This window comes from Myodes glareolus, chromosome 8 (assembly GCF_982192425.1).
Source record: "Myodes glareolus chromosome 8, mMyoGla1.1, whole genome shotgun sequence".
NCBI classification, from domain to species: Eukaryota; Metazoa; Chordata; class Mammalia; order Rodentia; family Cricetidae; genus Myodes; species Myodes glareolus.
Genome location: NC_142033.1, coordinates 18,110,371 through 18,136,141, shown reverse-complemented (window position 1 = coordinate 18,136,141; position 25,771 = coordinate 18,110,371). Strand labels below are relative to the sequence as shown.

General features: G+C 40.2%; 1 protein-coding gene across 3 annotated transcripts in view; it reads left to right on the top strand.

The window, feature by feature from the left end:
* The window catches only part of Slc4a4 (solute carrier family 4 member 4), a 412,005-nt gene that overhangs the window by 322,901 nt on the left and 63,333 nt on the right, over nt 1-25,771 (top strand). For all 3 annotated transcript variants that reach the window (XM_087908890.1, XM_048425042.3, XM_087908891.1), the window contains 3 exons: nt 2,762-2,895; nt 10,393-10,664; nt 24,085-24,155. In XM_087908890.1, the coding sequence (XP_087765016.1) occupies nt 2,762-2,895; nt 10,393-10,664; nt 24,085-24,155 (477 nt within the window). The remainder of the gene's footprint in view (nt 1-2,761; nt 2,896-10,392; nt 10,665-24,084; nt 24,156-25,771) is intronic.

Below are 25,771 nucleotides of genomic sequence, written 5' to 3'. Positions count from 1 at the left end.
CTTTTGGTCACTTCATCCCACCATCTTTTTTTCAAGTGCGACACTGAGGGATTGCCATCTGCCTTTTGAGTCAAATTCCAACCCTGAAAGAAGAGGCATTTTCTATTGCTAATGTTGCTCCAAAAACAGTGTTGCTGGATCTAAATATGTTTATAAGTATTTCCAGTTGTCATGGGTTCTAGATAATGGGTAGGGGTGGAACTAATTTTATTGAGTTTTTTTTTTTTAGTGGGGAGGTCTCATTAAGCTGCCCTTTTCTGGAATTTGCTATGTAGACCCAGTTAACCTTGAATTCACAGACATCCACCTGCCTCTGACCCTGGGGTGTTATGATTAAAAGTATACCACTGTACCTGGTCAGAGATAAAACGTAATGTATTTCCTGTAAATCGGTTTTTAAAAGTCAGCTTTCCATAGTATTTCCTGTGTGGTATGGTTTCTTTGCAAATAAAAAGTGAGTGAAAAGCTGCTGGGACAGATGTGAGTTGGTGGAAAAGATGGCTCAGTGGGGTGTCAGGCAGATAGGACGGTGTTCGAATGGGTCCTCAGAATCCCCAGAAATCTGCGCGGTACCAGTCTGGTACGATCGACTTAAGAGGTCTGTTTGATTGAACATAAGTCACCCTTCCAAGAGTAGGTGATATGCTATTTGTGGAAAAAGGGCTTTCCTCCATATATTTAACTTAAAAGTTTTTAAAAATTGTCATGTCATTTTCCTTCTTTCCTTTCCTCTGTCGACCTCTCCCATGTTCTCCCTTGCTCTCTCATATCATAACCTCTTTTTAATTACTGAAATATACTCATACATACACATTCCTAAATGCAGAAATATAGCATGTTCAGTCTGAATAATGTTATTTGTATATGCATTTAACTTTGTATTGGATAAATTAGTTCACACAATGAACTAATTGTGTGACTTTTCACTGAGAAAGGCTATTTCTCCTGGTCTAAGCGTTCCTTAGTTGCTGGTATTTTTTGTCTAAGGGTGGGGCCCTTTGAAACATCCTCTATGTTTTACTGTACCCGTAAAGATACACAGATAACACCCTACTCTACTAAGTTACTTAATCTACCCAAGTAAGTCATTGTACCTTATAAAAGTATTGACTAACTGTATTCATTTGAAAAAGATTTTTGGATTTAAATATTCAGATATATATATATATATATGTATATATCATTATGTATGATCATTTTGTCATCTTTGTGCATCTTAAAACCATCCCTTGTGGGCCAGCAGGATGGCCCAGCAGGTAAAGACACTTTCTGCCAACCTTGATCATGTGACTTCAGTTCCTGAAATCCATAAGGTGACTGGAGCGTGCCAACAGCTCCTGCAATATGTCCTCTGCCCACCACCTGTGCACCCCACAGACAGCCGGAAAAAGTAGATGGGCTAGAAATTTTAAAACTATCTCTTGGTTAAATTTTATGTTTGCAGAAATACCCTTTTACATGCGTGCTTCTGCCATTCTGTCTTCCGCCGCAGTCAAAAATCTAGGAAACAAGTTAGTTTGTCACTATCAACACTGCTGGTCCTCACTGACATGATGATGGAAGGCCGTTTTGTGCCTTAGTGATTCTTACAGGTATTGCTTCTTGTGCTAAAGGAAGTCAGTGGGTTGGCGTTCAGAGACATGAACAGAAGCTCTAGCGAGTTATGGCTCTTGCACATTCATTTTGTGTAACAAGAAAATTCCTTGAAATTTTTGCGTAGTTTGCCTTGGAAAATGCATGAGCATGTGATGAGAATTATTATCGTTATGTATTATTATTATTGTTTTTATAATTGGTGGCTTAAAAATTGCAAATGAATAGCAGAGAACTATTGGCAGTTGATGGATGGTGGGGGGAAAGAGTCAGTTTTCTTCTGGGGTGTGACCTCTCCTCCGTTGCTCGTGTTCCAGTGAATAGCCTTTTACTCATGCACACACGTGCAATCACTCACTGGACTCAGTGGGTTATGAAGAGAGAAAGGAGGGGATATTAAGTTGGGGGCGGATATGGAGGGCGGTGTCTGGGAGTGATTGGTATGATCAACAGGAGTAGATATGATCATAATGCATTGTAGACATGTAGGAAATTTAAAAAAATAGATAAAATAATATCTTAATGTTGCATCACTATTTTTGTCCCCTTTGTTCTTACCTCCCCTTCGAATCTTCTGTTAGAAACAAAGACTTTGTGCTAAAATTATAGCCGCTTAAAAGTACCTACTACATGCAAGGTATAATTACACTAAAACAGACACTGAAGAACCACAAAGAGAGAAATAAATTTAAAAAAAACGGAATCAATTCTTCTGTTTGGTGGGTTTACAGAATATTATTTTTATTGACCAAACCTTCAATAAATTTTTAAGTAATGGTCAGAGATGCCGTTGCCTCGTGTACACCGTCATGTCAGTCATTACAGTTTCATAGAACATCAGCCTTGGGAGCAGGGAAGATTGCTTTTACGTCTGTGAAAGGTGCTGTGTGCTATTTCATATCGGAGAAATCTTGCTTTGTGTGCTGGGGAGATCGTCTGTGAAAGGTGCTGTGTGCTATTTCATATCGGAGAAATCTTGCTTTGTGTGCTGGGGAGATCGTCTGTGAAAGGTGCTGTGTGCTATTTCATATCGGAGAAATCTTGCTTTGTGTGCTGGGGAGGTCGTTATAATGCACACAGCTTCATTTTCAGCTGACATCACACACAGGAAGAAAAGAAGTATGTTTGGTTTTTCTTTGCTTTACCAACTAAATGTTCTTTCTTTTAGGGTGTGTTGGAGAGTTTCCTGGGTACCGCTGTCTCTGGAGCCATCTTTTGCCTTTTCGCTGGCCAACCGCTCACCATTTTGAGTAGCACAGGACCTGTTTTAGTGTTTGAGAGGCTTCTGTTTAATTTCAGCAAGTATGTATATGTCTGTCTGTCTGTCTGTCTGTCTGTCTAGTTATTTGCTCGTGTATGTTGTTCCATGTGGATAAGGCACAGAATAGCAATGAAACCGATCCAAGTATCTGCCAAAATACTAGAATGATAAGATTTGGAAGTGAAAAGTGCCTTCTTGATTAAGTTGTCCCCAGCTTAGCTGACAATCCTTCCAGTAGGCCCATCTGTTGTGCTTTCTGTTTATCCCTTTCCTAGTAATTCTCTCCCTGAGGGCTGACTCCCAAGGACTTCAAGCCCCAGATTCCTCTGCCCTCTAGGACTTCCTACTGCTTTCGATAATGAAGAGAGAGCATCCCATCTTTCCCCATTTTGAGCACAGCAGCCTGGCTGGCTTGCTGACACTAGCCCCTGTCAGGCGGCCTGGCTAGCCTAGTTTTAGCTCACCAGGCTCTGTAACTCCATTCCTTGTCTGACCTTTACAAGCCCAAGATTGACAATGGCTTCCTGCACTAGGAGAGCCTCTGCATTACCATTTTCTAGTTAGCTCTACATCACCATTTTCTAGTTAGCTCTACATCACCATTTTCTAGTTAGCTCTACATTACCATTTTCTAGTTAGCTCTACATCACCATTTTCTAGTTAGCTCTACATCACCATTTTCTAGTTAGCTCTATATTACCATTTTCTAGTTAGCTCTACATTACCATTTTCTAGTTAGCTCTACATCACCATTTTCTAGTTAGCTCTACATCACCATTTTCTAGTTAGCTCTACATTACCATTTTCTAGTTAGCTCTACATCACCATTTTCTAGTTAGCTCTACATCACCATTTTCTAGTTAGCTCTACATCACCATTTTCTAGTTAGCTCTACATCACCATTTTCTAGTTAGCTCTACATCACCATTTTCTAGTTAGCTCTACATCACCATTTTCTAGTTAGCTCTACATTACCATTTTCAGGGGAGGGAGAGCTAGGCTTTCATGAATAGCCTGTTTATTTTGTTTTCCTTAGATCCCACTTTAAAAATCTCTTTTTCTGCCATGATACTGAAACTGTGTAGAAACCAAATGACTTATGCTAGGTCCCGTGGTTCGTTAATGAAAGAAACTGAATGTTCTTAGTCCATAGTTCCTGTGTTCTTCCCTGTAGATGACTTCCTGTACTCAGATGAATAATAATGACACCAATATTTTCATTTAAAAATTAATGGATCATTTTGAATAGGGGGGATATTAAAATAAGTCAATTGTTTAAATTGTTATTTTAGCATATGAGTAGATTCAAAGTAAAAGTGGGTATTGTCTCTCCCTGCTGTACCTGATAGATTTCTAAGACAGAATTGTCTTTACTGCATGATCTTAGTTCTTAGATGAAACAGTCTGTCAGGTCTTGTGAGTATTTCTTTGTAGAATTTCCATATTCTGCATTGGCATGTGTTGCAGGATTTTCATTTAGAATAGCCAGTGTCTCCACAGCACCAGTATGAGTTACTTTTCTGTTGCTGTTCTTGGATGCGACTTAGGGGAGAAAGGGTTCACGTTGGCTTACAGTTCAGAGGAGATACTGCCCATCGGGGGCTAGAAAAGCATGGTAACATAAGTGTGAGGAGCTCCTGGCTTTCAGGAAGCAGAAAGAGAACAGGAAAGGGAGCCGGGCTGTTCAACCACAAAGCTCACCTCCAGGGCTATCCTCCCTCCACTAGGCTTCTGCCTTCCAAAACTTCCCCCCAACTTTCCCAACCAAGAGATCAAGTGTGTATAAAGCCACATCTCCAAGGAGTATATTCCATATCAAATCTAACCATAACATTGCTCATGAATTTAAAGACTCTCACATAGCTATTGAAACTGTGTGTGTCGTTGAAAAGTATCATAAGTTACATGAGCCGAGTTTGATACCTTAAAAAAAAATGTGGAGCCGTCTGAGCACTTGGAGTTGAACTATTTAATAAAATAGTGTTTTCTGTAGATCGTTACTACAGATTTCTCCTCCGTCATAATTCTGAGGACATGGAAAGAATTTTATTCATGTCAGTTTACAGAGAGAGTCAAACAGTTTTTATATGTTTAAGAAAACATTTTGTGAGACAAAAAAGGCTTCATGGGAAGATTAAACAAGCATGCACTATAAACAGGAACAAACAGGCAGAGCCTTACAGAGAGATTTATTGGATGAAATGCGGTCAGAGTCGGAATCTACAGAAAATGTTTGTGTCTTGGTTTGTTTTAGTCATTGTAGGCTTCTGAGTATTTCCTTCCACCAAGCGAGTTCCTTTCTCACTTTCCCTTCTGTTTCATCGTAATTGGTACTGTAATATAGTCTCTAGCAGTTTATTTGAAAACAGTTGTAGCAATGAGAAACATTTGCAAAACTGCCTTAAAGTCAACACTGCCTATTATGTGGCAAATGGTCCTTTTATTCCCCGTGCAGCAAATTTGTTCATTTGCTTCTGTTAGAGCAGTAATGCTAGTCTGGCTTTGTGGCTCACAGTTTCCCAAAGCCAATGTGACCCACTCTCAGGCTTCTGAGCTGCTCTGTGCAAATGAGCTTCCCAGCTTGTCTCCGGGCTGGTGGCAGGTGGGGGGACGGGACTGTGTTACAACCTCCACCTCCTTGTCAGAACACTAAAGAATCAACTAAGAATTCAGCTAAGCAGCTATTGGTTCATTTTGCCTAGTTTTTCTGCAACACAATTTTCCCTTTCAGGGGCGTAGGCGAGTCCTTGTGTAGCAGGATCAGGGGTGGTTGTTCCAGATTGCCACCTGATAGACTCGTGAGATTCTCCTCTCCTGTTTCTTCTTGAAAGTTTAAACGTTGCATTGTTTAAGTTAGTGATCTCATCTGAGTCATTCTCACTTACCTTGGCAGTTTGAAAGTCTCTTAGAATAGCGAGTTTGGTGTCTACTCTTTAGAGTCTAAGATTTAAGTTTATATGTGCATTTTTTTCCTTTGTGTCCAAACTCATAATGTTTTAACTGCTAACAATGACTGGATTTGTTTCTTATCCTCTTTTGCAAACATCAATTCTATAACTACCTCTAGCCTTCTTGGGACAAATCTGGAGTGCTTTAGCTTTCAATCTGGGCATGGTGGTGGCATACGCCTTTAATCTCAGTGTACGGGAGACCGAGGCTTTACCGCCAGCACAGGTTATGTCGTGAGTTCCAGTCAGGCCTGAACTATTGAGTGAGCCTCTTTCTCAGAAACAAAGCATAACCCAAACGAACAATAAAAGATGGTTTTAGTTTTCTTCTTCTTAGGGTAGCAAAGCTAGATGGTTTTTTTAAACTTTTAAGAAAAACACCTGTTGGCTCACACGGTAGTGATATATTTTTTTACTCTTGTTCTTTGGCTGACTCACAGGCTAATATGAATTATCTCAATTCTTAGGGCATGTTTTTTTTTCTGCAGGAGCCTGCTTATCTCACACAGATGTGCATTCAGCAGTAGAGATATAGACACATACAGAACTGGAAGGGTAACGCTCTGTGGCTTATCTCTGACGATCTGTAGAACATAACTTCATATTAAGCATTCATAATTTCCATTTTTTCTTTTCTAACTGTTGCCTAATGGGATGAGGCCTGTCCACATTCACCCAAAGTCCATGAACTTGAATGTTAATATCTCCAGAAACAGACTTGTGGAAACACAATGATGTCTGACCACTTATCTGGGAGCTCTCTATTTCAGTCAAGTTGACAAAAAATTAACTATACCAGTGTCTAAGAAACTTGAAAATGTAACATTCTTTAATATTACTCACAGGCCACTGTCAGCCACCTTCTTAGTTAAGACGTGAACTATAGACATGTATTAGGCAGTTTTTTAAATGAGTAGAGTATTGTTCTAAGTGGCGGATTAGAATTCTGCCCCAGGAGCAGTGGGAAGTCACTGTAAGGTTTTAAACTGAAGTATATGATTAACACTTAAAGCAATCATTTTAGCTCTGGTGTGGAAAATGGCTTTGTACAGGGCAAGCATAGGTAGCAGATAATGAATCAGTCCAGAGGTTTTTATCGGGTAAAAATTTAGCTGTTCAAACTGAGATGATGGAAGGGATGAGGTGATCTGATGCCGTTAGGAAAATGTTAGAACCGTGGCTAGCAGTTATCAGACATCTTGTTGAAAATCAAGGCTTAGAATGTCAGACACTCAGGATCCTTGATGCTTAGGTTCTATCTCCTTCCTCACCACAGATGAACTAACTGTAGGCAGACTTTTCTGTCTCACCAGCCATTCCCTAAATAACCACACAGAGGCTTAATATTAATTATAAATACTCATCCTATATCTTAGGCTTGTTTATAGCTAGCTCTTATAACTTAATTGACCTATTTCTTTTAGTCTATGTGATAAACAAGTGTATGTACTTCCCTTTCTGTTCACTCTGCATCTCATGGCGCCTCCTTCTCCTCTTCCTCCTCCTCCTCCTTCTCCTGCTTCTGAGCATTCTCTTAGTCTGGTTCTCTCACCTAACCTTGTCCTGCCTAGCCATTGGCCAATCAGTTTTTTATTCCCAACGAGAGCAACACAGCTTCAGAGTGTACAGAGGGTTATTCCACAGTAATAAATTATGAGTTAGTGATCATTAAAAACACCCATTCTCTACATAATTTGAAGATAATCAGTATGCATCATAAAATGTCAATACTTGACCCATCATTTTCTATTGGTCTTGACTTTAAAGAAGTGGGACAGAAATTGAAAGACAGTACCCTAGTCAGATGGTGATGAACTATTCTAAGTCTTCTATAGAACAAGCCCAGGAAGGACAGGGCAGACACACCCACTTATGGTAAGAAGGTATCCTATCTGTGGGCAATTACAGGAGAAGCTGTACTGTTTGGCTGTGTCCTGGTAGGGCAACCTCTCTTGATCTGATAAGAGCCCATGCCTCTACCCCTGTCTCCTCTTGTTGGTGATGCTCTTTCTAGCCACACTGCTTAGCTTTTGAACTCTTTTGCTGCTGCCTGGCCTGGCTCTCCCTACTCAGTCAGGAGAGTTTCTTTATAGGTGTTCTCAAACACCTTGATTTTCTTTCTACAGCCTCATTCCCTCCCAAAATTACTTACCCTTTCCTCATGGCATGATCACTTAGCATCTTATAATGAGACTATGTTCATCGTATTGTCTCCCTTAGTAGAAGACAGTCTTGAGTTGGGTGCCTAGAGCACACTGATGTTAGTGTTGTCACTGTTAACTGGTAAAACTCATGTTGCCCCCCCCACAACCCGATATCAGTGCTCCATGAATTCCTTTTTACAAAAAAAACCTTTTTAAGTTAAGCTCAATCTTTAACAGTTTCATATATGCATTGTACTTATACTCACCCATCCCCTCTCTAATCTCCCCTCCACCCCCATTAACCCTTTTCGTATCCTTAGACGTCCCTTTCCAGCTGATACCCTTTTTAGTGTATGTGACTTACCTAGTTCAAGCAGGGTCATTTGTGTGACATGCTTGGTATTATCCAATGGAGTCTGGTGGGCTTGCCCGTGGGCAGCAAGTGCAGACAATTGTAATTTCTTTGCTTCTCCAGAAGATGGCACAGATCTCTTCTGTCTCCTATAGTCTGTGTGGCCCCTTTGCTTCAGTACTCCTTCAGCCTTGCACAGATGTTATAAATATCTGTGTCGGACTGACCAATCAATCATCACTTATTGTCAGTATCTTGAGAATCCCTGAGTCTCCAGTTTCACAGTAGAAAGAGGGATTTTTCTGATTAAAGTGAGGATAGCATTATGTCTATAGACATAAATGTTTAGTAGGCATTTTTACACTGTGTCTGTCTATCCCAACAACAACGTTAAGTTCCTGTCTAGGATCTGTGACCTCCCTAGCCAATTTTTTAAAGCAGATTTACAGTACCAGACATGGGGTTCCTCTGGTAGAGCAGGCCTCAGATCCAATCAGAGAATAATTGGTTCCACAGCTGTGTCTATGTTGCTTGTCAGGTTTGTATTGTAGTTCATGGGGTTCACAGCTCGGTAGGCGCATGGATGTTGTTTCTTTCCCGGAAGCTTTCATAGTTACCCTTTGCTTCTATGGAAGCCAGTGAGCAGGGGGGAAGCTTCCACCTCAGAAGTTACTTTTTTTGTTTGTTTGTTTGTTTGTTTTGACAATGCATTACTTTTATTTGCTTATCAAATAGGCCACATTTTACAAATAGATTTAAATATTTGTCCACTAAAATGACTTCCACAGTTCATTATGCAATTTACTAGGACGTCCCTAAGTTACTATTAAGACGATACGGAAACAAAGCAAGAAAAACCATTGACCAATGGAAAAACATTAAAAAAATTAAAAACTGAATCTAATCTCAGATTTCAAAAGTCTAATTTAATGAAAGGATAAGTCCTTGCTTTTCCACATCATTTTTCTGTAAATATTATTACAAAGTATTAAATTTAACATGTAGTATCATTGTTGGAACCAGAGAGCAAGCACTGGTTTTATCTCAAATCATTGAATTTGGTCTTTTAATTATTTAATCTTCTACCATTATTCTCATCCATTTTCATTCTGAGACAATTTTTATCGTAACACACAGAGCCATTTCTCACCTTAAAGATTTTTTTTGTGCTTTCATCTTCTTTTGTGAAAAATACATGTTATGCATATAACTGTAAATAAGATTCTAACTTGATAGTTTTTTTTTTCTTATCATAAGTGCTGTTACTATAATAAAATTTAGAAACAGTTTTATAAGACTTTCGCAGCAGCCATTAAGTTCATGTAGATCTTCTAGGGTGGTCCTTGTGAGTTTTTCCTGTTGTGTTGGCATGTCAACTGGTGTCATTGTCTAGGCCTTTCTCAGAACCATATTGTTGAGATCTAATGGAAGCAGCTTCCTTGTCGTGTAGCAAAAATAGCATCTTGCAGCAGAAGTACGAGTTCTCCTGTTCCTCTTCCGTGCTGTTACCTGAGCCTTGGAAATAGGAATCGTGTTGTAGACGGAGCAGTTAGTGTTGGGCACTGTGTAGTCAACTGGTCTTTGCACTTTGATTAGTTGTGAATCTTCATAATAGTCTCCATCTATTCATGCCTTTTCTGCAAACCTATGGCTGGTGAAGAGAGCCTACTATTGCCACTTTGCTAAGCCAGTATAATTTCCAACTGCATTCTAAATGCCAGTCCTAACAACCACAGGTACAGATACATGTAGCTGTCATCGCTCAGCAAGGGAGCTTCTTTTTCAGCAGATGGAGACTATTACAGAAGTTACTTTTTGGAAAGAGAAAAGTAGTGAGTTATAGTGCAACACTAAATGCACTTTGTTAGAGCCTTCCCCCCAAAAAAACTTTTAGAGTCATTCCTAAAGATAACATGATCATATCAAATAAATCAAATCCTTAAGTTTAGTATTTCCTGGATAGAATCAAGCTTTCTATGCAGTGTCTGAAGGGGATCTTTTAGCAGCCATTCTCTGAGCATTTGAGTGATTTTTAGATTCATCTTCATTCCTGGTGGAATAGTCAAAGTATCTGTTTTTTGGTTTTCTTTCCAGGGACCATAATTTTGACTACTTGGAGTTTCGTCTTTGGATCGGCCTGTGGTCGGCTTTCCTGTGTCTCCTTCTGGTGGCCACCGATGCCAGCTTCCTGGTTCAGTACTTCACTCGTTTCACGGAAGAAGGCTTCTCCTCTCTAATCAGCTTCATCTTCATCTACGACGCTTTCAAGAAGATGATCAAGTTGGCCGACTACTATCCTATCAACTCTGACTTCAAAGTGGGCTACAACACTCACTTCTCCTGTGCTTGCCTGCCGCCCGACCCGGGTAAGGAGACCTTGGGTCCTGCTTGCACTACCCTCTCTGTAGGAAGGTGTGAGCTCATGCTTCTGATGGAAGGTCTTCCCTGGCTTTCTCTGCGGAATCGTAGTACTGGACTTGCCATCTGAGGTGTCTGCAGCACGTGATTCAGTGAGGAAATGACAGCAGGATTGCGAGGATGGGAACATAGCCAGCTCAGTACCTTGTGATTACCTCAAACAAGGAATGGATGTGTACTTTATTCTTGGTTTTATGATGTGATTGGGGAGGCGCAGGCATGGTATATAATGAGTCTAAAGAGCAGAGGAACTTCTAGTTCACATTTTCTTGCTTCTTGATTGTGATGAATATCTCTTTTAAATGATGCTTAAATAAATTACGTTAAACTATAGAAGGAAATGTACCAATTGAGTTTTTATAAGTTGAATCATAAAATTTAAAAAGGAAGTTAAGATTGGAGGCCTCTAATGGATAAGTGGGACCTTTTAGTCTAACTTGGCAGTGTAATTCAGTAAGGAGGAGAAGGTAAGGAGAAAGGAAGGAAGGTGACCGTTTGATCATACATACGTGTTTGTGTGTGTGTGTGTGTGGTGTGTGTGTGTATATATATATATATGTATATATATAATATGTGTATAATATATGTAATATGCTAGTAGCAGATTTATGGCATTAAGTCAGGAGAGTACACAGCAACTCTTGGGTGAGGAATGTGACTGTACATCTTAATAATTTAATACCTGTCAATCCAAACTTAAGTCATTATCAGGTTTTTTATAAAAATGTGTTTAAAGTCATTAAAATATTTTTAGAATAGTTTAACATTGCTTTATAGAACACAAGGCTTACAGAAAAAGACTCGCTCTGAACAACTTGCTGTGAATTTGATATAATAGAGTAAGGGGTAGGTGTTTGCCTTCTAGAGTATTATGGATTCCGTGATGTACAGGGAGCTATAGGATGGTGTTCCCTGAAGTAAAAAATTGATATGCATTTCATAATTTTTGGGTAAGGCCTAGTGAATTGAGTTCAACGGAATCCTGGGACGAGATAAGCTCAGGGCATAAATATGAGGCATATTTATGGAATCTACTTTTACTTCTGGATTCTGAGACTAAGAATTTTCATATTTATGGTAAAGGAAATGGGATTGCTCTATAGACCAGATACAAAGTGAATATGGATATGAAAGTTAAAGGTTTGTTGTGCTTGTGAGGGGCTTTGTGAGATTGCTCCCAGACATGCTGCTGTTATAACTCATCCTCCCTCCTTAGAGGTAGAGGGGACAGATACCCTGGGGACGCTGCTTTCCACTGGGTGGTGAAGGAAAGAAGAGCCCCTGAGGGGCCATTAGTCATGATGCTGAGGAGAACAGTGGGTATCTAGGGCTTCACACCCACTCTTCTGGTCGAGTTGAAGGATGAAGAACATGCATTAATGATGAGTTAATGTCCAACCCGTACTTAAGAGTAAGGCAAAGAAGTGTAAGGTTGAGATTTCAGTCTTCAGATGGACGTGACGATTGCAGAGCTTTAACAGGCTTGGGAGGGCAGTGCACAGATATCCCACAGATTGAAATGTGACCTGTGTCGGACATGACGGTATGTGCCTGTGTGTTACTCAGGATTCTCTAGAAAAGCAGAACTGATATGTAGTCATTATATATATTTATTATATTTATATATATTCATTATATACACATTATTTTTATTACATGTTAATACATTATACATGTATGTGGGATTTATTATAATGGTCCAGCTAGTCCAACAAGGCCCGTCTGCCAGTGGAAAGGCCAAGGATCCAGTAGTTGTTCAGTCCATGAGGCTCCATGTCTCAACTGGTCTTCACTAAACACTGAAATCCCTAAGAAGTAGGCTCCCACACCAGTGAGCGAATAAACTTGGCAGTGAGTTTGAGGACAAACAGACAAAGGTCAAGAGCTTCCTTCTTCCATGTTCTTCCATGAGGCTGCCACCAGAAGGTGTGGCCCAGATTAAATATGACTCTTCCCACCTCAAAAGATATCGATTAAATGTGGGTCTCCCCGTTCAAATGATTTAATTAAGAAAAATCTCTCGTGGTGTACCCAACTACTTGGATTTTAGTAATTCTGGATGTAATCAAGTTGACAACCAAGAATAGCCATCACATTTTATAATCCCAGAACTCAGGAGGCTGAGGCAAAGGGGTGGCTGCAAGTACAATGACATCCTGGGTTACATAGTTCCAAGATGGCCTACAGAGTGAGAATCTATAGACAAGAATCTGTCTCAAAATTAAAGCCCAAAAGTGGCTTGTGAGTTGTGACAGGTGTTAAAATAATTACACCCATCCCCACCCCAGAGAAATGCAGCTGTGTAGAGCTCTTCGTGGGAGAGTGAATATTTAAAACCCATGGAGACCATCAGTTCAGGCTTGAGGGCAGTATGGACAGTGAAAATACTAGATTCAGGGGCTACGGACATAGCTCAGTGGGTCAGATGCTTTACTTGTATATGTGTGGCCTTGGGTTCAATCCTCGGTACTTGGTGGGAGGGGAAGGAAGGGAGGAAGGGAGGAAGGGAGGAAGGAAGGGAATGGAATTCAGGCATATTGATAATGGAATTTTGAAATTTCCATTTTATTTATTTATGTGCATATACATACATATATGTATTTATGTAACAGTCTGTGTGGTGACTTTTTACACAAGTCTAGGTAATCATTCAGCAAAGTTTTCTAAAAAAAAAAAATAATTGCCACTCAGCTGTTTTGAGGTTTGGGGTGTCTGTGAAGCTGGCTGAGGGATTTGTCTGCACACCTGTCACACACAAAAGATAGAGCAGGTGCTAGCCCCATCCTACCCAAGGCTAATGGAAACTTTCATTCATTTCTTTTCATGGGATGCGGGAGACAAGTTAGTACAGGACAAAAGAAGGCATCACTGAGTGTGTTCAAGTTGAAAGAAAGAGACAGAGACAGATAGGGAATGCGAGACAGAGAAACAGAAGGAGAGAGAGGGGAAAGGAAGAGAGATGGGGGTAGAGAGACAGGAGGCGGTTTTCCATGATGTTTTGTCTGCCAGGAGGTATCTTTGTATGAAAAGATGGCACCAAGGGCTGAGCCAGCTTTATATATGGAGCACAGTTACAGACAACAGGGTTTTCGCTTCCTTTTTATCTGTGTGTGCAAAGCCCAGGCTGTGCAAAACATCAGTCTTGAACTTCTCTCAGGACACCGGTTCCAACACCAGCTCCCACTCCCTCTAGTTGGTACCAGTATTGATTTTTCTGTTTCAAGTACAATTGAATGATGCCAAATATATGACTGGAGCAAGTTCCTTCTCCCCAGGCGTCTTGGCATCACCTTTCTGTTCAATAACAGTCAATAACAATAACAGTACATACCTTTAGAACTATCTTGAAGAAAGCAGATATATTGGCATATGCTCATAATCCAGAACTTGGGAAGCTGAGGCTAGAGGATTTCAGACTCGGCTATCTAGTGTCAACCTTGTATTACCTCTCACACGAAGGAACTTTTTAAAAGTAAATTAATACAGATTGAGTGCTTAGAATGTTTTTTAACTTGTAATGAGTAATTGAATGTTACCTGTTTTGTTGTTATTATTATTCACTACATTTTAACCTTTAGTTAGCACATTCTTGTATGTATGTATCATCTGCCCTCTAATAATACACCATTGGGTAGTTGGTCTAATCTGTATCTACACTGATGGTTGCACTTAATATAGTACTGTCCCAGGCAAGTGGCATTTGTGAAATGTATATAGGAACTGATCATTTCTGAGCCTTGCTTGTGGTTTTGAAAACGGCATGTTGATATGTCTTAATCACTGCCCTATTGTTGTGAAGAGACACCATGACAAAGGCGACTCTCCTAAAGAAAGTATTTAATTGAAGGCTGGCTCACCATGGCAGGGAGCATGGCAGTAGGCAGGTACGGTGATGAAGAAGTAAATGATGCATCCTGATGTGTAGGCCAAGAGAGCGATTCTGGGCCTGACATGAGCTTTGGAAACCCCAAAGCCCATCCCTAGTAACGCGCTTCCTCCAACAAGACCACGCCTCTTAATCTTTTTCAAAGACTGTCACCTCCTGACTAAGCCTTCAGATACATAAGCTGATGGGGCCATTCTTGTTCAAACCACCACAGGTTTGCATTTTTGTTAAGACTTTCATATTTTTCTAAGCTCTACAAAGTTAATGACTATAGGTTGTGCATGGGGGCACACGCCTTTAATCCCTGCACTTGGGAGGTACAGACAGTGCATCTGTGTGTTCAGGCCAAGTCTGGTCTACATAGTGAGTTCCAGGCCAGCCAGAGCTACACAGTGATACCCTGATTTTTTTTTAAAAAAAAAAAAAAGAAAGAAAGAAAGAAAGAAAAAAATTAAAAAAAAAAACAGAAAGAAGAAAAGCAAGCAAATGACTGGATAGTGCCTACGCAGCACTTCCCTCTAACCTTTGTAGTGACAGCAAACTGCAGAGATTCATCATAAATGGATTACTTCTGCAGAACAAAATGAAACAGTGCTAGGGAGCGTTGCACGTCCAGCTCAAGGAAGTGCTATAAGAACAACAAAAGGCTGCTCTTTCATCACAACATGCACTCCTAGTAAAAGAATTCAGTCAATGAGTCAATAATATTTAAACTGGCAGATGGCTTGTTTTTCAACACTGAGGCCGTGTGCATCAAGGAGCCAGCAACTGCCCAGATGGAGCCGTGATCCTGCAAATGGAGAAGGAACTGGAAATAGGGGTCACAAATCACGAAGAGGGTTGTATTCATGTCCATAATGTATTATAGCCACACTGATCACTAGGAGGATTGTATTCACATTCGTAATATTATAGCCTTTGAAATATCTTCATGTTTTAATAGTACAGACATGTATTATTCTTTCTTCTTTGAGAACTTCATAGCATATATATGAAATGCATTTTGAGCGTATCCACACGCTTGCCTGCTGCATCTTCCTTGAGCCTCTTTGGAGTCCCTCTGCCAACTTCTTGTCTTGTTTTCTCTTTGGAAATAAGTTGAGTTCAGTCAGTGCTACCCACATGCATGTGTTATCGAACCCTCTACTGGAATGTGGGCGGCCTACCAGTGACTACATTCTGGAAAAGAATGGAGCCAACCGCTGCCAGCAGCTCCTCCGCTCTGGTCTGGGGTCTTGTGAGCTTCTTCCTCATCCATGCTGGAACTCTGACTGGCTCAGTCTTGTGCAGTGGCCACAGCTGCTATCAGTCGATGTGTGGATCAGTGATGTCACGCCCAGCAGACATTTCAGAGTGCTCCTGCCCATCCTCAGGTTCTTAGAGTCTTCACGTTTTCCTCTTCCACAGTGTTTCCCGTGGGGCCTTGGGAAAGAATAGCACAAGAAGGGTAGGATACACATCCTATTTGCGGCTGAGCATCCACAGTGCCTTTTTCTCAGTGCCTGGGCAAGTGATAAGTCACTTCATTAAACACTGCCCATTGTACAAAGAAGCTTCTCTAACCAAGGGGAGAGTAGTAATAATCTATAGATATATACATAAATATTTAGGAGGGAGTTTGACCACAAGACCATTTAGCGAAACAATGACAGTAGATTTCCCCCTGGTGCCAGTGACTTCCCAACCCTGATTTCCTTCCTATAGGGGCAGGCCTCAAACCCAATAGGAAAGCAGTTGGTTATTCCCACTAACAGACAAGACACTGTTGCCCTGGTAGTGATATCTTTCCTGGTGCATCTGTATTTTGACATGCAGGATTCAGTACTGGGTGTGGTCACTGATGTCTGACCTCCCCAGCCTGAATAGCAACCCCTAGGACAGTCAAAGTTAGTTAGCAGAGAAAGAGTTCCCCATATTTCTAGACTGGTTTCTCTATGTCCTTCAATGTCTTCAGGAATAGGCTCTTACAATCTAGTTATGGGCAACCAAGAGCAATGCATTACCTGTATTTTTTTTGGGGGGTTGCTTTTGTGGCCTATCTGACTAAGAACTTGTATGACAGTAATCTATGTCTGGCATTGAGATCTTTGTTGAATAATCCAGGTCCTCTGGGAGCAGTGCTGTGTACCCACACAGGGTACCTCTATTCAAACTCTTTTTCTTTTTTAAAATGTGTGAGTTTTTCTTTTTAGTTTAATTTTTCTCTTTTGAGACAGGATTTCTCTGTGTATCCCTGGCTGTCCTGGACTTCTCCTTATAGACCAGACTGACCTTAAACTCAGAGATACACATGCATCTGACTCCCAAGTGCTGAGGCCAAAGATGTGTGTCACTACATCTGGCCTTAGAATTATTTTTTTGCATTAATTTACAAACTAGAGTGTTTCCCCAGGGTTTCTTCATGAATCTTTAGTCTTGTCTAAACCACCCATCCTCCCTCCTTCTCCACGTCCTTCTGCCCCCATTCTTGCGTAAATTATTAATCCACAGCATCTCCACCTCTGCAATTTCATATCACATGTATGAAATTGTCTTTGTGAAGACAATTCTTCCTCCATTTTTCCTTCTTGATTATTTTTAAAGATTTCTTCATTTTTATTTGACTTGTAGGAGTGTTTTAGCTGCCTGTATATATGTGAAATGCATGTGTACCTAGTACCTCCAGAGGCTTTGGGTCCTCTGGAATTAGAGTCACAGACAGCTGTTAGTCACCATGGGGTTGCTGAGAAATCTAGGTCCTGTGCAAAACCAGCAAGTGCTTTAGGCTTCTGTGCTGTCATCTCTCATCACACTTCCTGATCCTTCTTGTTCCTGCAAGTTTCTATAAAATCTCGCCACCTCCTGACTGTCCTTTTCTTCATGAACCCTTGTTCCTCTCTTTTAGCTTCTGCTACTGATTGGTAACTCAAATAGATCTCGATTCACTGAAGAATTAAGAAGGAAAATTGTCCAGAAAGTTTGACTTTCGTGTGTAGACACATGACTTGTATGCTAACATTCTCTTTTCTCAGACCATGGGATAGATGCTAATTAATGTAGAGACAATAGATCTATTTCCCACAATGCCTTGTTGGTTGCCTAGCAGGAGTATGTAAGAAAGACGATAATTCAGAAGCCCAATGTAAAAACAAAAACGTCAAGCTGGAAGCAGCTCACCACATCCTCTCTCATTACCAGGCTCCCTGGGCAGAAAGTCATCAGTGAGCTATAACATAGGCTACATGTGCCTTGGAGTAAAAGCTGAACTCTGACCTTGGATACCATGTAGCATTATGGCCACAAGATAGACTAATTAATTAACTTCTTTGCTCTATAATCTGTGAAATGCATTCATATTGTGACTGGGGGCTTGTTATTAACATTAAATGGCATAATGTATATATAACTGCTTGACACTGTCAATACCGCATGAAAATTTGTCTCTTTTTTTCCCCATAATACTTATTGTTCTACAAGAAAAGTCCCACTCAGTTTAATCTTGTCGTTTACACATTTCCTTTCAGTCCCATTAAACTTTTACTACAAGCAGAGCCCGGAGACTCATTAATAACCAGCGTGCTATTGTAGACAATCAGGAAACACTTGCACCTGTGTCTGAGGGAAGGAAAATAGGCTTAGTTTAGCACATGCAGAGTGTTTATTAGTATTCCACTGAGTTTGCAGCCTTAAGAATATTGTGTACTATATCCATAGTCGTGAAGGAGGAAGGAATGCTAATCCTAGCATTAGGAGGAAGGTGTTCATCTCAAGAGAATCTGTGTAATTCATAGATTCAAGAGTGCTAGGACTTTTTAAGTTAGAAACAAACATGAACATTTTTCCTTAAACTCAACTTTATTTCTCCCCTAACATTTCTTCTTTATCCATCATCAGAAATGTACTGGGAGTCTACTTCATCGGTTTCTAAGACTTATGTTCCTTGTAAAGATATAGAACACACACACAACTATTTTTTGTTGAAAAAATTTTTCAGCAGTATGTTCTGATCATAATAATATGTTTATTTTATTATAAATAGTGTTAATTATTTTCAAATGGCTGGAGATCCAATTTCCTGTGACCCAGACTTTAGAGATCAATTTTTGCTCTTGTCCCTCTGTTCATTTGTAAAACGTGTAAAGGCTGTGATAAACACATGCTCCAGGGTGTATTAATAGTTTAGAAAAGGTCAAAATGAATTTTCTGGCCAGGTGTTTTCCTTTATCTGGGAGAGAAAGAAGCCCTGCTAAAAACAATAAATTATAAAAGCAAGAAAAATGGCCTCGGGAGCAGACACTGTATCATTAACAGAGGGGTTATATTTTATTGATTAGTTGTTAACTGTTGCACAGAGAACGTGCTTAATAATGGATGAGCGATTAAGTGAAGATTATTCTCTTTCAGACATTGAACAGTTGTCTGTAATCTCTCAGAGTAAACGATGGCCTTTCTCCTGGTGTGGACGCTTTAGGCCAAGCCAAGGGACCGAATTAGCAGTGCCTCCCCTTCTTTTATTTAAGCACGGAGAGACATCCGAATGCTGTGAAGCCTTTGCCACTAAGATAGAATTTCCTTGTCATTTCTTTGTACATAGTTTTTCTCTTAACCTAATAGGTAGATACTATGATAAGTTAACACCACTGAGAACTACTGGGCTCAATATAAATCCTCTCGCCCAATGGGGTAGTCAATATGTGTTTCATAATTATAAAACCAAGTTATAGAAAATGAGGAAATGTGACATGGTCATAACTTATCTTTTATGAATGGTGCCAGATTAAATGCAATTCCCCTTTTATAGTAGGTCATTCCTGTTTTTATGAAGTCGGTTTAAATCATAAAGTAATAGCAAAACTTGAAAGTGTAAGTTGCGCTGTGCTGTTCCTCACGCTTGCCCTTGAGACCTTCCTTCATTTAGCACAGTTGATGTTTTGTCGCTCATGGTCATGGTGGCTCTTGAGAAAGCCACACATGCCGGAAACACTTCCAGCTCAGTCTCCTTTCACTGTTCTAACCCACATTTCAGCAGCTTCCCATGATGCTTCTAGAGATCAGAAATGGGAAAGGAGTGGATGTGGATTATCACAGGACCTGGAAATACTCTCTAGCTTTGCATTTATATAAAGCATGTATTTGGACGACTTTCCTTGGAATAATGTCTGTGGCACATTGGAAGCATGCTGATAGGTGGATATGGAGGAGGTATTTTTGTGGAAACAATGGCTAAGCATATTCTACCTGTTCGTCCACTCTAACTTCCCACTCTTTAACACACAGCACAGCATCTCAGGCAAACTTGTGGAAAGAATGTCAGTGGCTGAAGATGGACTAACTAACTTGCTACTCGCAGAAAATCTCAAGCATAGGTTTCGTAAACAAGTACTTAGGGAAATGAAAGCAGTAAGAACCAACAAGTTTCAAAAGCTATACAACTTTGTTTTTAGATTTAGGGCTGAGACAGTGGTAACCCATAGCTATTTCTCATAGAATTATCCTGATTTGTTTTTGTTCTTTTGCTGACCTGCATATTTAAGGTATAGACTCAACTTTATCAAGAGAAGTGGTATAATCAAGTTAGCTAGGACCTTGAAATAATGTGCTCCTAGAGCTAGGAGATCCAGTTTTATCTACTATCTCTTTCCCACTTGCTTGATTTCTTTTAAGGCATTGAGAAGGCTTAGAGTGGAATAAACCTTGAAGTCTGGTAATTATAGAGTTACCTTAAGGTTCTCCTTGTTTTCAGCTCCGTGTTATTGTAGCCATGACAAACTGTTGTGATATAGAGTCAGATTAGACTGATACTTAGTCACCCCCATCCAAATGGAAGACGTTTACCAGGGATTTTCAGTAAACCTGTTTTAATAGCACAACATCAGGAGATTTAATCATCCCAAACACCTTTGAGAAGTCACTGACACCCCCTACTCCAGGTCAAGCTCTGTTTTCTCCGGGTCACCGAGTCAGTAGTAACATTGCACCGTTACTTAGCTGTGACCGGAAACTGGCATCAGGCTAGCAATTTTGCCTACAGTGCATCGTGTATTCTGTTTCGTCACCTTCTGGGGTAGTTAGATTCAAATTCAGTTCCACAAATGAATGATCTGTGATTTGGAATAGTGATGTAACTTCGAGACCAGGGTTCATGGAAGGAGTTTTAGAACCCTGTGTTCAAAATGTGGCACTGTTAAAATTTAGGCCTCTTGTCTCTGATGTTGCGTAACACCATAGCCAGTCCTGCCTGAAGTAACCAGTTGTTTCTCACATTTGACTACCTGATGAGCTTATACATCTTCCTATTGCTGTAATTCCTGCTAGTATATAAAGAAGGGCCATGTGGAGCGTTGGCATTTGTTCTGTGGAGAATAAAGAGGGTTACCTTGTGTAAGAGGTATGCCAGCACTGACCCATGCCCCCTCCTGCAGGTGAAGTCTCTCTATCTCCTGGTTCTGTTTCTAGAACTCTCCATAAACACTAAAAAGGAAAGGCTGGCTTAAGATTGGAAAATGGCGGACACGCCTTAAAAGTATCTATTTCTGACAGTCTGCATTTTACCCTTCCAGAGGGTCAGCGAAGCATTGATATGTAAGAAGGAATACCAAGAAAGTTAAAATCCAAACACTGGAAAGGGATGAAGCTGCGGAACTGCGCAGACTAGACTGCCCTGGCGATGCTTGGCCAGATCTGCATTAGCTGAAATAGAGAGCGGCACTTTTCCCTGAGCCCTGCAGCTGAGATGAAAGTGAAGACAGAGTGCAGTGTGTCTGGGCTTTTCCTTTTGACCTTTCCAGAATCCTAATTAAGGAGATTGCAGATGCCTTCTAAGTGGATCAGTCTGCAATTGGTTGCCAAAGTGTTTGTACTCTGTCTGGATCTCAGTGGTACCCAATGGCCCTTGTGGATCAGGAGCCCAGCTGTAATCGATCATTTTCTCATCAGTGAGCCTAAAGACATTTACTTTTAATCTCATTTATGGACTTTACCAAACTCTGCCAGTCTGTGTTTATAGAAGTGTATGTATGTGTGTGTGTGTGTGTGTGTGTGTGTGTGTGTGTGTGTATATATATATATATATATATATATATATGCACAGAGAAAGTAGTATATACTTCCTGTTTTTTAGCTATGGCTCTTCTGAGATTTTTAGGGCCAGTGTACTTTACTCTTTTATCTTAGATGAACCCTGAAAATATAAAGAAATATAATTGAGTGGGGTTGATGCATTACCAAAACTTGGGAGCGGTTCCTGAGAGTCCAGACTCTTATTTTAATGTCTACATTATCTATAATTATTTCCCAGACTTAGAGTCTTGAACACGTTCCCCAGCTCTTTAACCATGGTTGGAAGGCAGAGATGTTTGGAGAGCTGATGAAGTTGTGTTGAAAAGCTAGCTGAGGAAGAGTGGCCAGCCAGACACTGTCCTGTGATTTCATGGATGCTGGCTCTTTCGTGAGCACTGTCCCACCTTGAATTCTTGGCCCATAGATGTCATCATTAGATCTTGATGAGTAGGGATGCGGGTAGAGAAGGAAGAGTGCAAGATTTAAGAAGGTCTCTGAACTCGGGCAATGCTTCTGATTGCAAACTTAGAGCAGTCATGGTTTGTATCAGAGTCTTGTCCAATACTTCGATCACGTGGGAAAGTTTGTCTGTGATGTGTTCTAGGGTGATGTATTTGTTTATTTACTACCTATTTTTACAACAGTATCCAAATGGGCCAGACTGGCTTCATGTTTGCTGCATAGCCCAGAGTGACTTTGGATTGGATTGCTGATTCTTTCCCTCTGATCTGATCTTTCCCCTCCCACTTGGTTCTTTAGCTAGTCTGAGGTTGAAATTCAGGGCCCCATGCTTGCTAGACAGACACTCTCACATCTGTGATAAATCTTTAGGGCCATCCCATGGTTTGAATACTAATCCCATATTTTGGACAAATTGAATATTATAAAAAAATACTGTATGTTTTTTTCAAGAACAAAATACTACTAAAAACATAGTTTTGTTACTAATACTTTATTTTTTTGTTTTTTAAGGAATCTTGTCTTGTTGCTTAGGTCAAGCATCCTTTAGCCTACTTGACTCTCTTGTATTTGTAATGAAACAGAATGAGAAAGCATAGCACATATCCATGTTGGGGAGGTTATGGTAGTGGTACCTTCTGGCTAATATTCTTACAATGCCCAGCCTTCAGTGACCAGAATAGATTTTAATGTTGATCCAAACTAGGACCCAAGCCAAACATTTCCTCTCCTTTCGTTTCTTTGCCTTGTCCACTTCCTTTATCTCTATTTCTTCTCATTTATTTCCCCTGGAGAAACACCCCTTCCCCAGCTTTAACTGACTGTGGATAAATAATTTGAGTGCTTTTGAGTTGAGACTCGGGCTCGGTAGACCCGAGGGAAGAGTAGTGAGTAGCTATGCTCTTTTGGTCCTTCCCATGGATTTCCTATTTTATATTTCAGTCATCAAACACAGCCATGCATTTCTTCTTTAATGTTTAAACAGGCTAGACCTGAAACACAACTAATGAGTTCAGAGTTTGACTGGGTTGGGGAGAAACCTAAGAGCATTTTTTAAATCAAATGTTGAATAAATGATATAATTCTCAGATAAAAGCTTAATAGATGCTGTTTCATATTGCCTTTAATTAAGTGTGTTCTCTGTATAGCAGTTTAAAATGCAAATCTTCCTATCAGTGGAAAAAAATGTCTATCTGGTAAAATAAAATATTTTAATTAAAATATTACCTTTCAATTTTCAGACCCATAAACTAAAATTAATCAATGAAATGTTTCCAAAATAAAGGTTGGTTTAATAAATAAATTTTTCAGAAGGGTGCATCTTAAATCTACAAATGATGCCACATTATATGAAAATAAGTTTTAAAGTTTGATTATATATTTCTCATTATATCTATATCATTTGCTTAGTGTTTTTTCACACATTTTGCAGAGGTAAACTTTTATCAGACACAGTTCAATTTTCTAAACACTACAAATCCTAATGCTTAGCCAATAAAGCTCCGAAGTGTGAGGTTTTTACTGTAACATGAAGCCAATGTCAGCATAATAGTAGACAGGCATGTCTTTCATTAGACAAATGTATACTGGGTGTGCACTAGGAACAGAATTAGAATAGTAAAGATATCAGTGTAAGGGTCTAAACTTTTAGTAACTGCTCTCAACTTTTGGATAACATCAATTCTTCTCAAGTAGATTTCTTTAGCTTTTCCTCCTCTAAGATAAACCAGTAAAACACTAGTGTGCCGTTGATGGAAAATAACAGAAACGAAATTTAATGCCATCTCCTAAACGCCTGTCGTGCACATCTGCTTCAATCTTTTGTTATATTTTAGTGTACAAAGAAAATGGTTACAGTACATAAATTTTCGTGGTGCTTGTGTGTTTCTTCAGAACTTTTAATGCCCTGTTCTGTGTGGTAAGGGTCATTATGTATTTAGTTTCTATTTTATTTTTCATAGTCAAAAATTGTCCTTCTCTTACAGTTAACCTCTCCGTGTTGATCGATGCCACTCTAGCCCCAGAGGACCTGCCCACGGTTTCTTCTACTGACATGGTAAGTGACTTTTAAACTGCCCACATAGTTTGTAGCTTATGCTTGGTGCTATGTGATCTCCATTTAGCAATGTTGTTCATCATTGCCCATAGAGGGAAAGAAAGGAAAGCCTGCCATCACCACAGCCAGCTTTTCATCCTCTTTCAAAGATGTAAAATCAACATTTAGTCATATAACATTATTTTTAAACCTTTTTAAAGAGTCTAATGCTAGATCCCATTTATTGTGACCTTGAGATGTTTCGACAAGAGCAATGAGAATGTTGGAAAGCAAGAACTGATGCCTGGTTCTGGCCTGGCGAGGCGTTTGTCTGGCTGCCCCAGTGGCGCTGCCCTCCCTTTACTAAGGGTGACGGTAGCAGGACATTTGACTGAGTGTCCATCACATGGTGCCCTTTCCCATGGCTTGTAACCAGGAGCCTTTAAGGCATTGGAACTAAGTTTTAAAAATGAACTGTTTTGCACAGAAGGTCACATGCTGGGAGAAAACTTTTATATTGGAGAAAATGGGGAAAGTGCTGTTTCAGGCTTCTGATTGTTCCTTCTATGCCAAATATGGAAGCTGACCAAAGAATATCAATCTCCCAGTCACAAAGACAGAACACATAATACCTTGTATTGAGAGGGTGCCCATCTCTCAGGAGACCGGAACACTTCTGCAGATATTGTGTCGTGAGTGCCCACAGCATCCCTTTCAGAGATGGCTGTTTGTGTCCATCCTGGCCGTTCTCACAGAACCCTGTTTCTCTCTTGTTTTGTACTCTCTGCCTGCCTTGACTTCATTCCTTACCTCTAGAATATTTTCTGACTCTTTCCAAACCTTCTCGCTTTCCTTCTTTATGTTTCATACGGCGTATGTATATGTGTAAGTGTGTGTCTCTGTGTATGTATGTGTGTGTTGTCTGTATGTATATGTGAGTGTGTGTGTGTATTTATGTATGAATGTATGTGTGTGTCTGTTTATGTGTAAGAATGCAACTATATGTTGAAACTCACTATAGAAGAATTCAGATTTTAATTTCCTTGCCAGCCAATCCAGAAGAACTTGGTCTAGAATAGAGGAAGAAATGCATCTTTCTAGGTTTTAAAGAATTTTAATTAAAATTCTTTTTGTGGTTTTAAGAAAAAGCCTATAAAAACCTAAGTTCATTGGAAATAAAGTTTTTCAACACATTTTCTATTACATTGCTTCTTAGCCTCCCAAGTACCACAGGGGCCAACTCAGCAGCTAGCCAGCACTGAACAGAGCATGGCCACTCAGACAGCGTTACTGTCCTCAGATAGATACTCTGACACCCACCCCACCTCCACCCCCAGCCTGTGTTCCCTCAGTAACTGTGATGTTAGTGGAGAAGATTTGGAAGCCATTACTTCTGAGAGGCACAAGTTCTCTGTGTGCTTCTACACACTGGCTCTGCCTCCCCGACCTTCTCCTGGGACATATCATCTTCAGGACCGAGTTTCCTTCTTTCCCTTTGACCCATAGTTTAGTTATGAGAGAAGGGGCAGTAAGGGTGCCATGGGGCCCCTCACCAGTGAGCCTTCCTCTCCTAAGGCCCTAGGTGTTGGAGGATCCAGACCTACCCCCTTCATGCTCATTAACGTGAAGACAAGCTG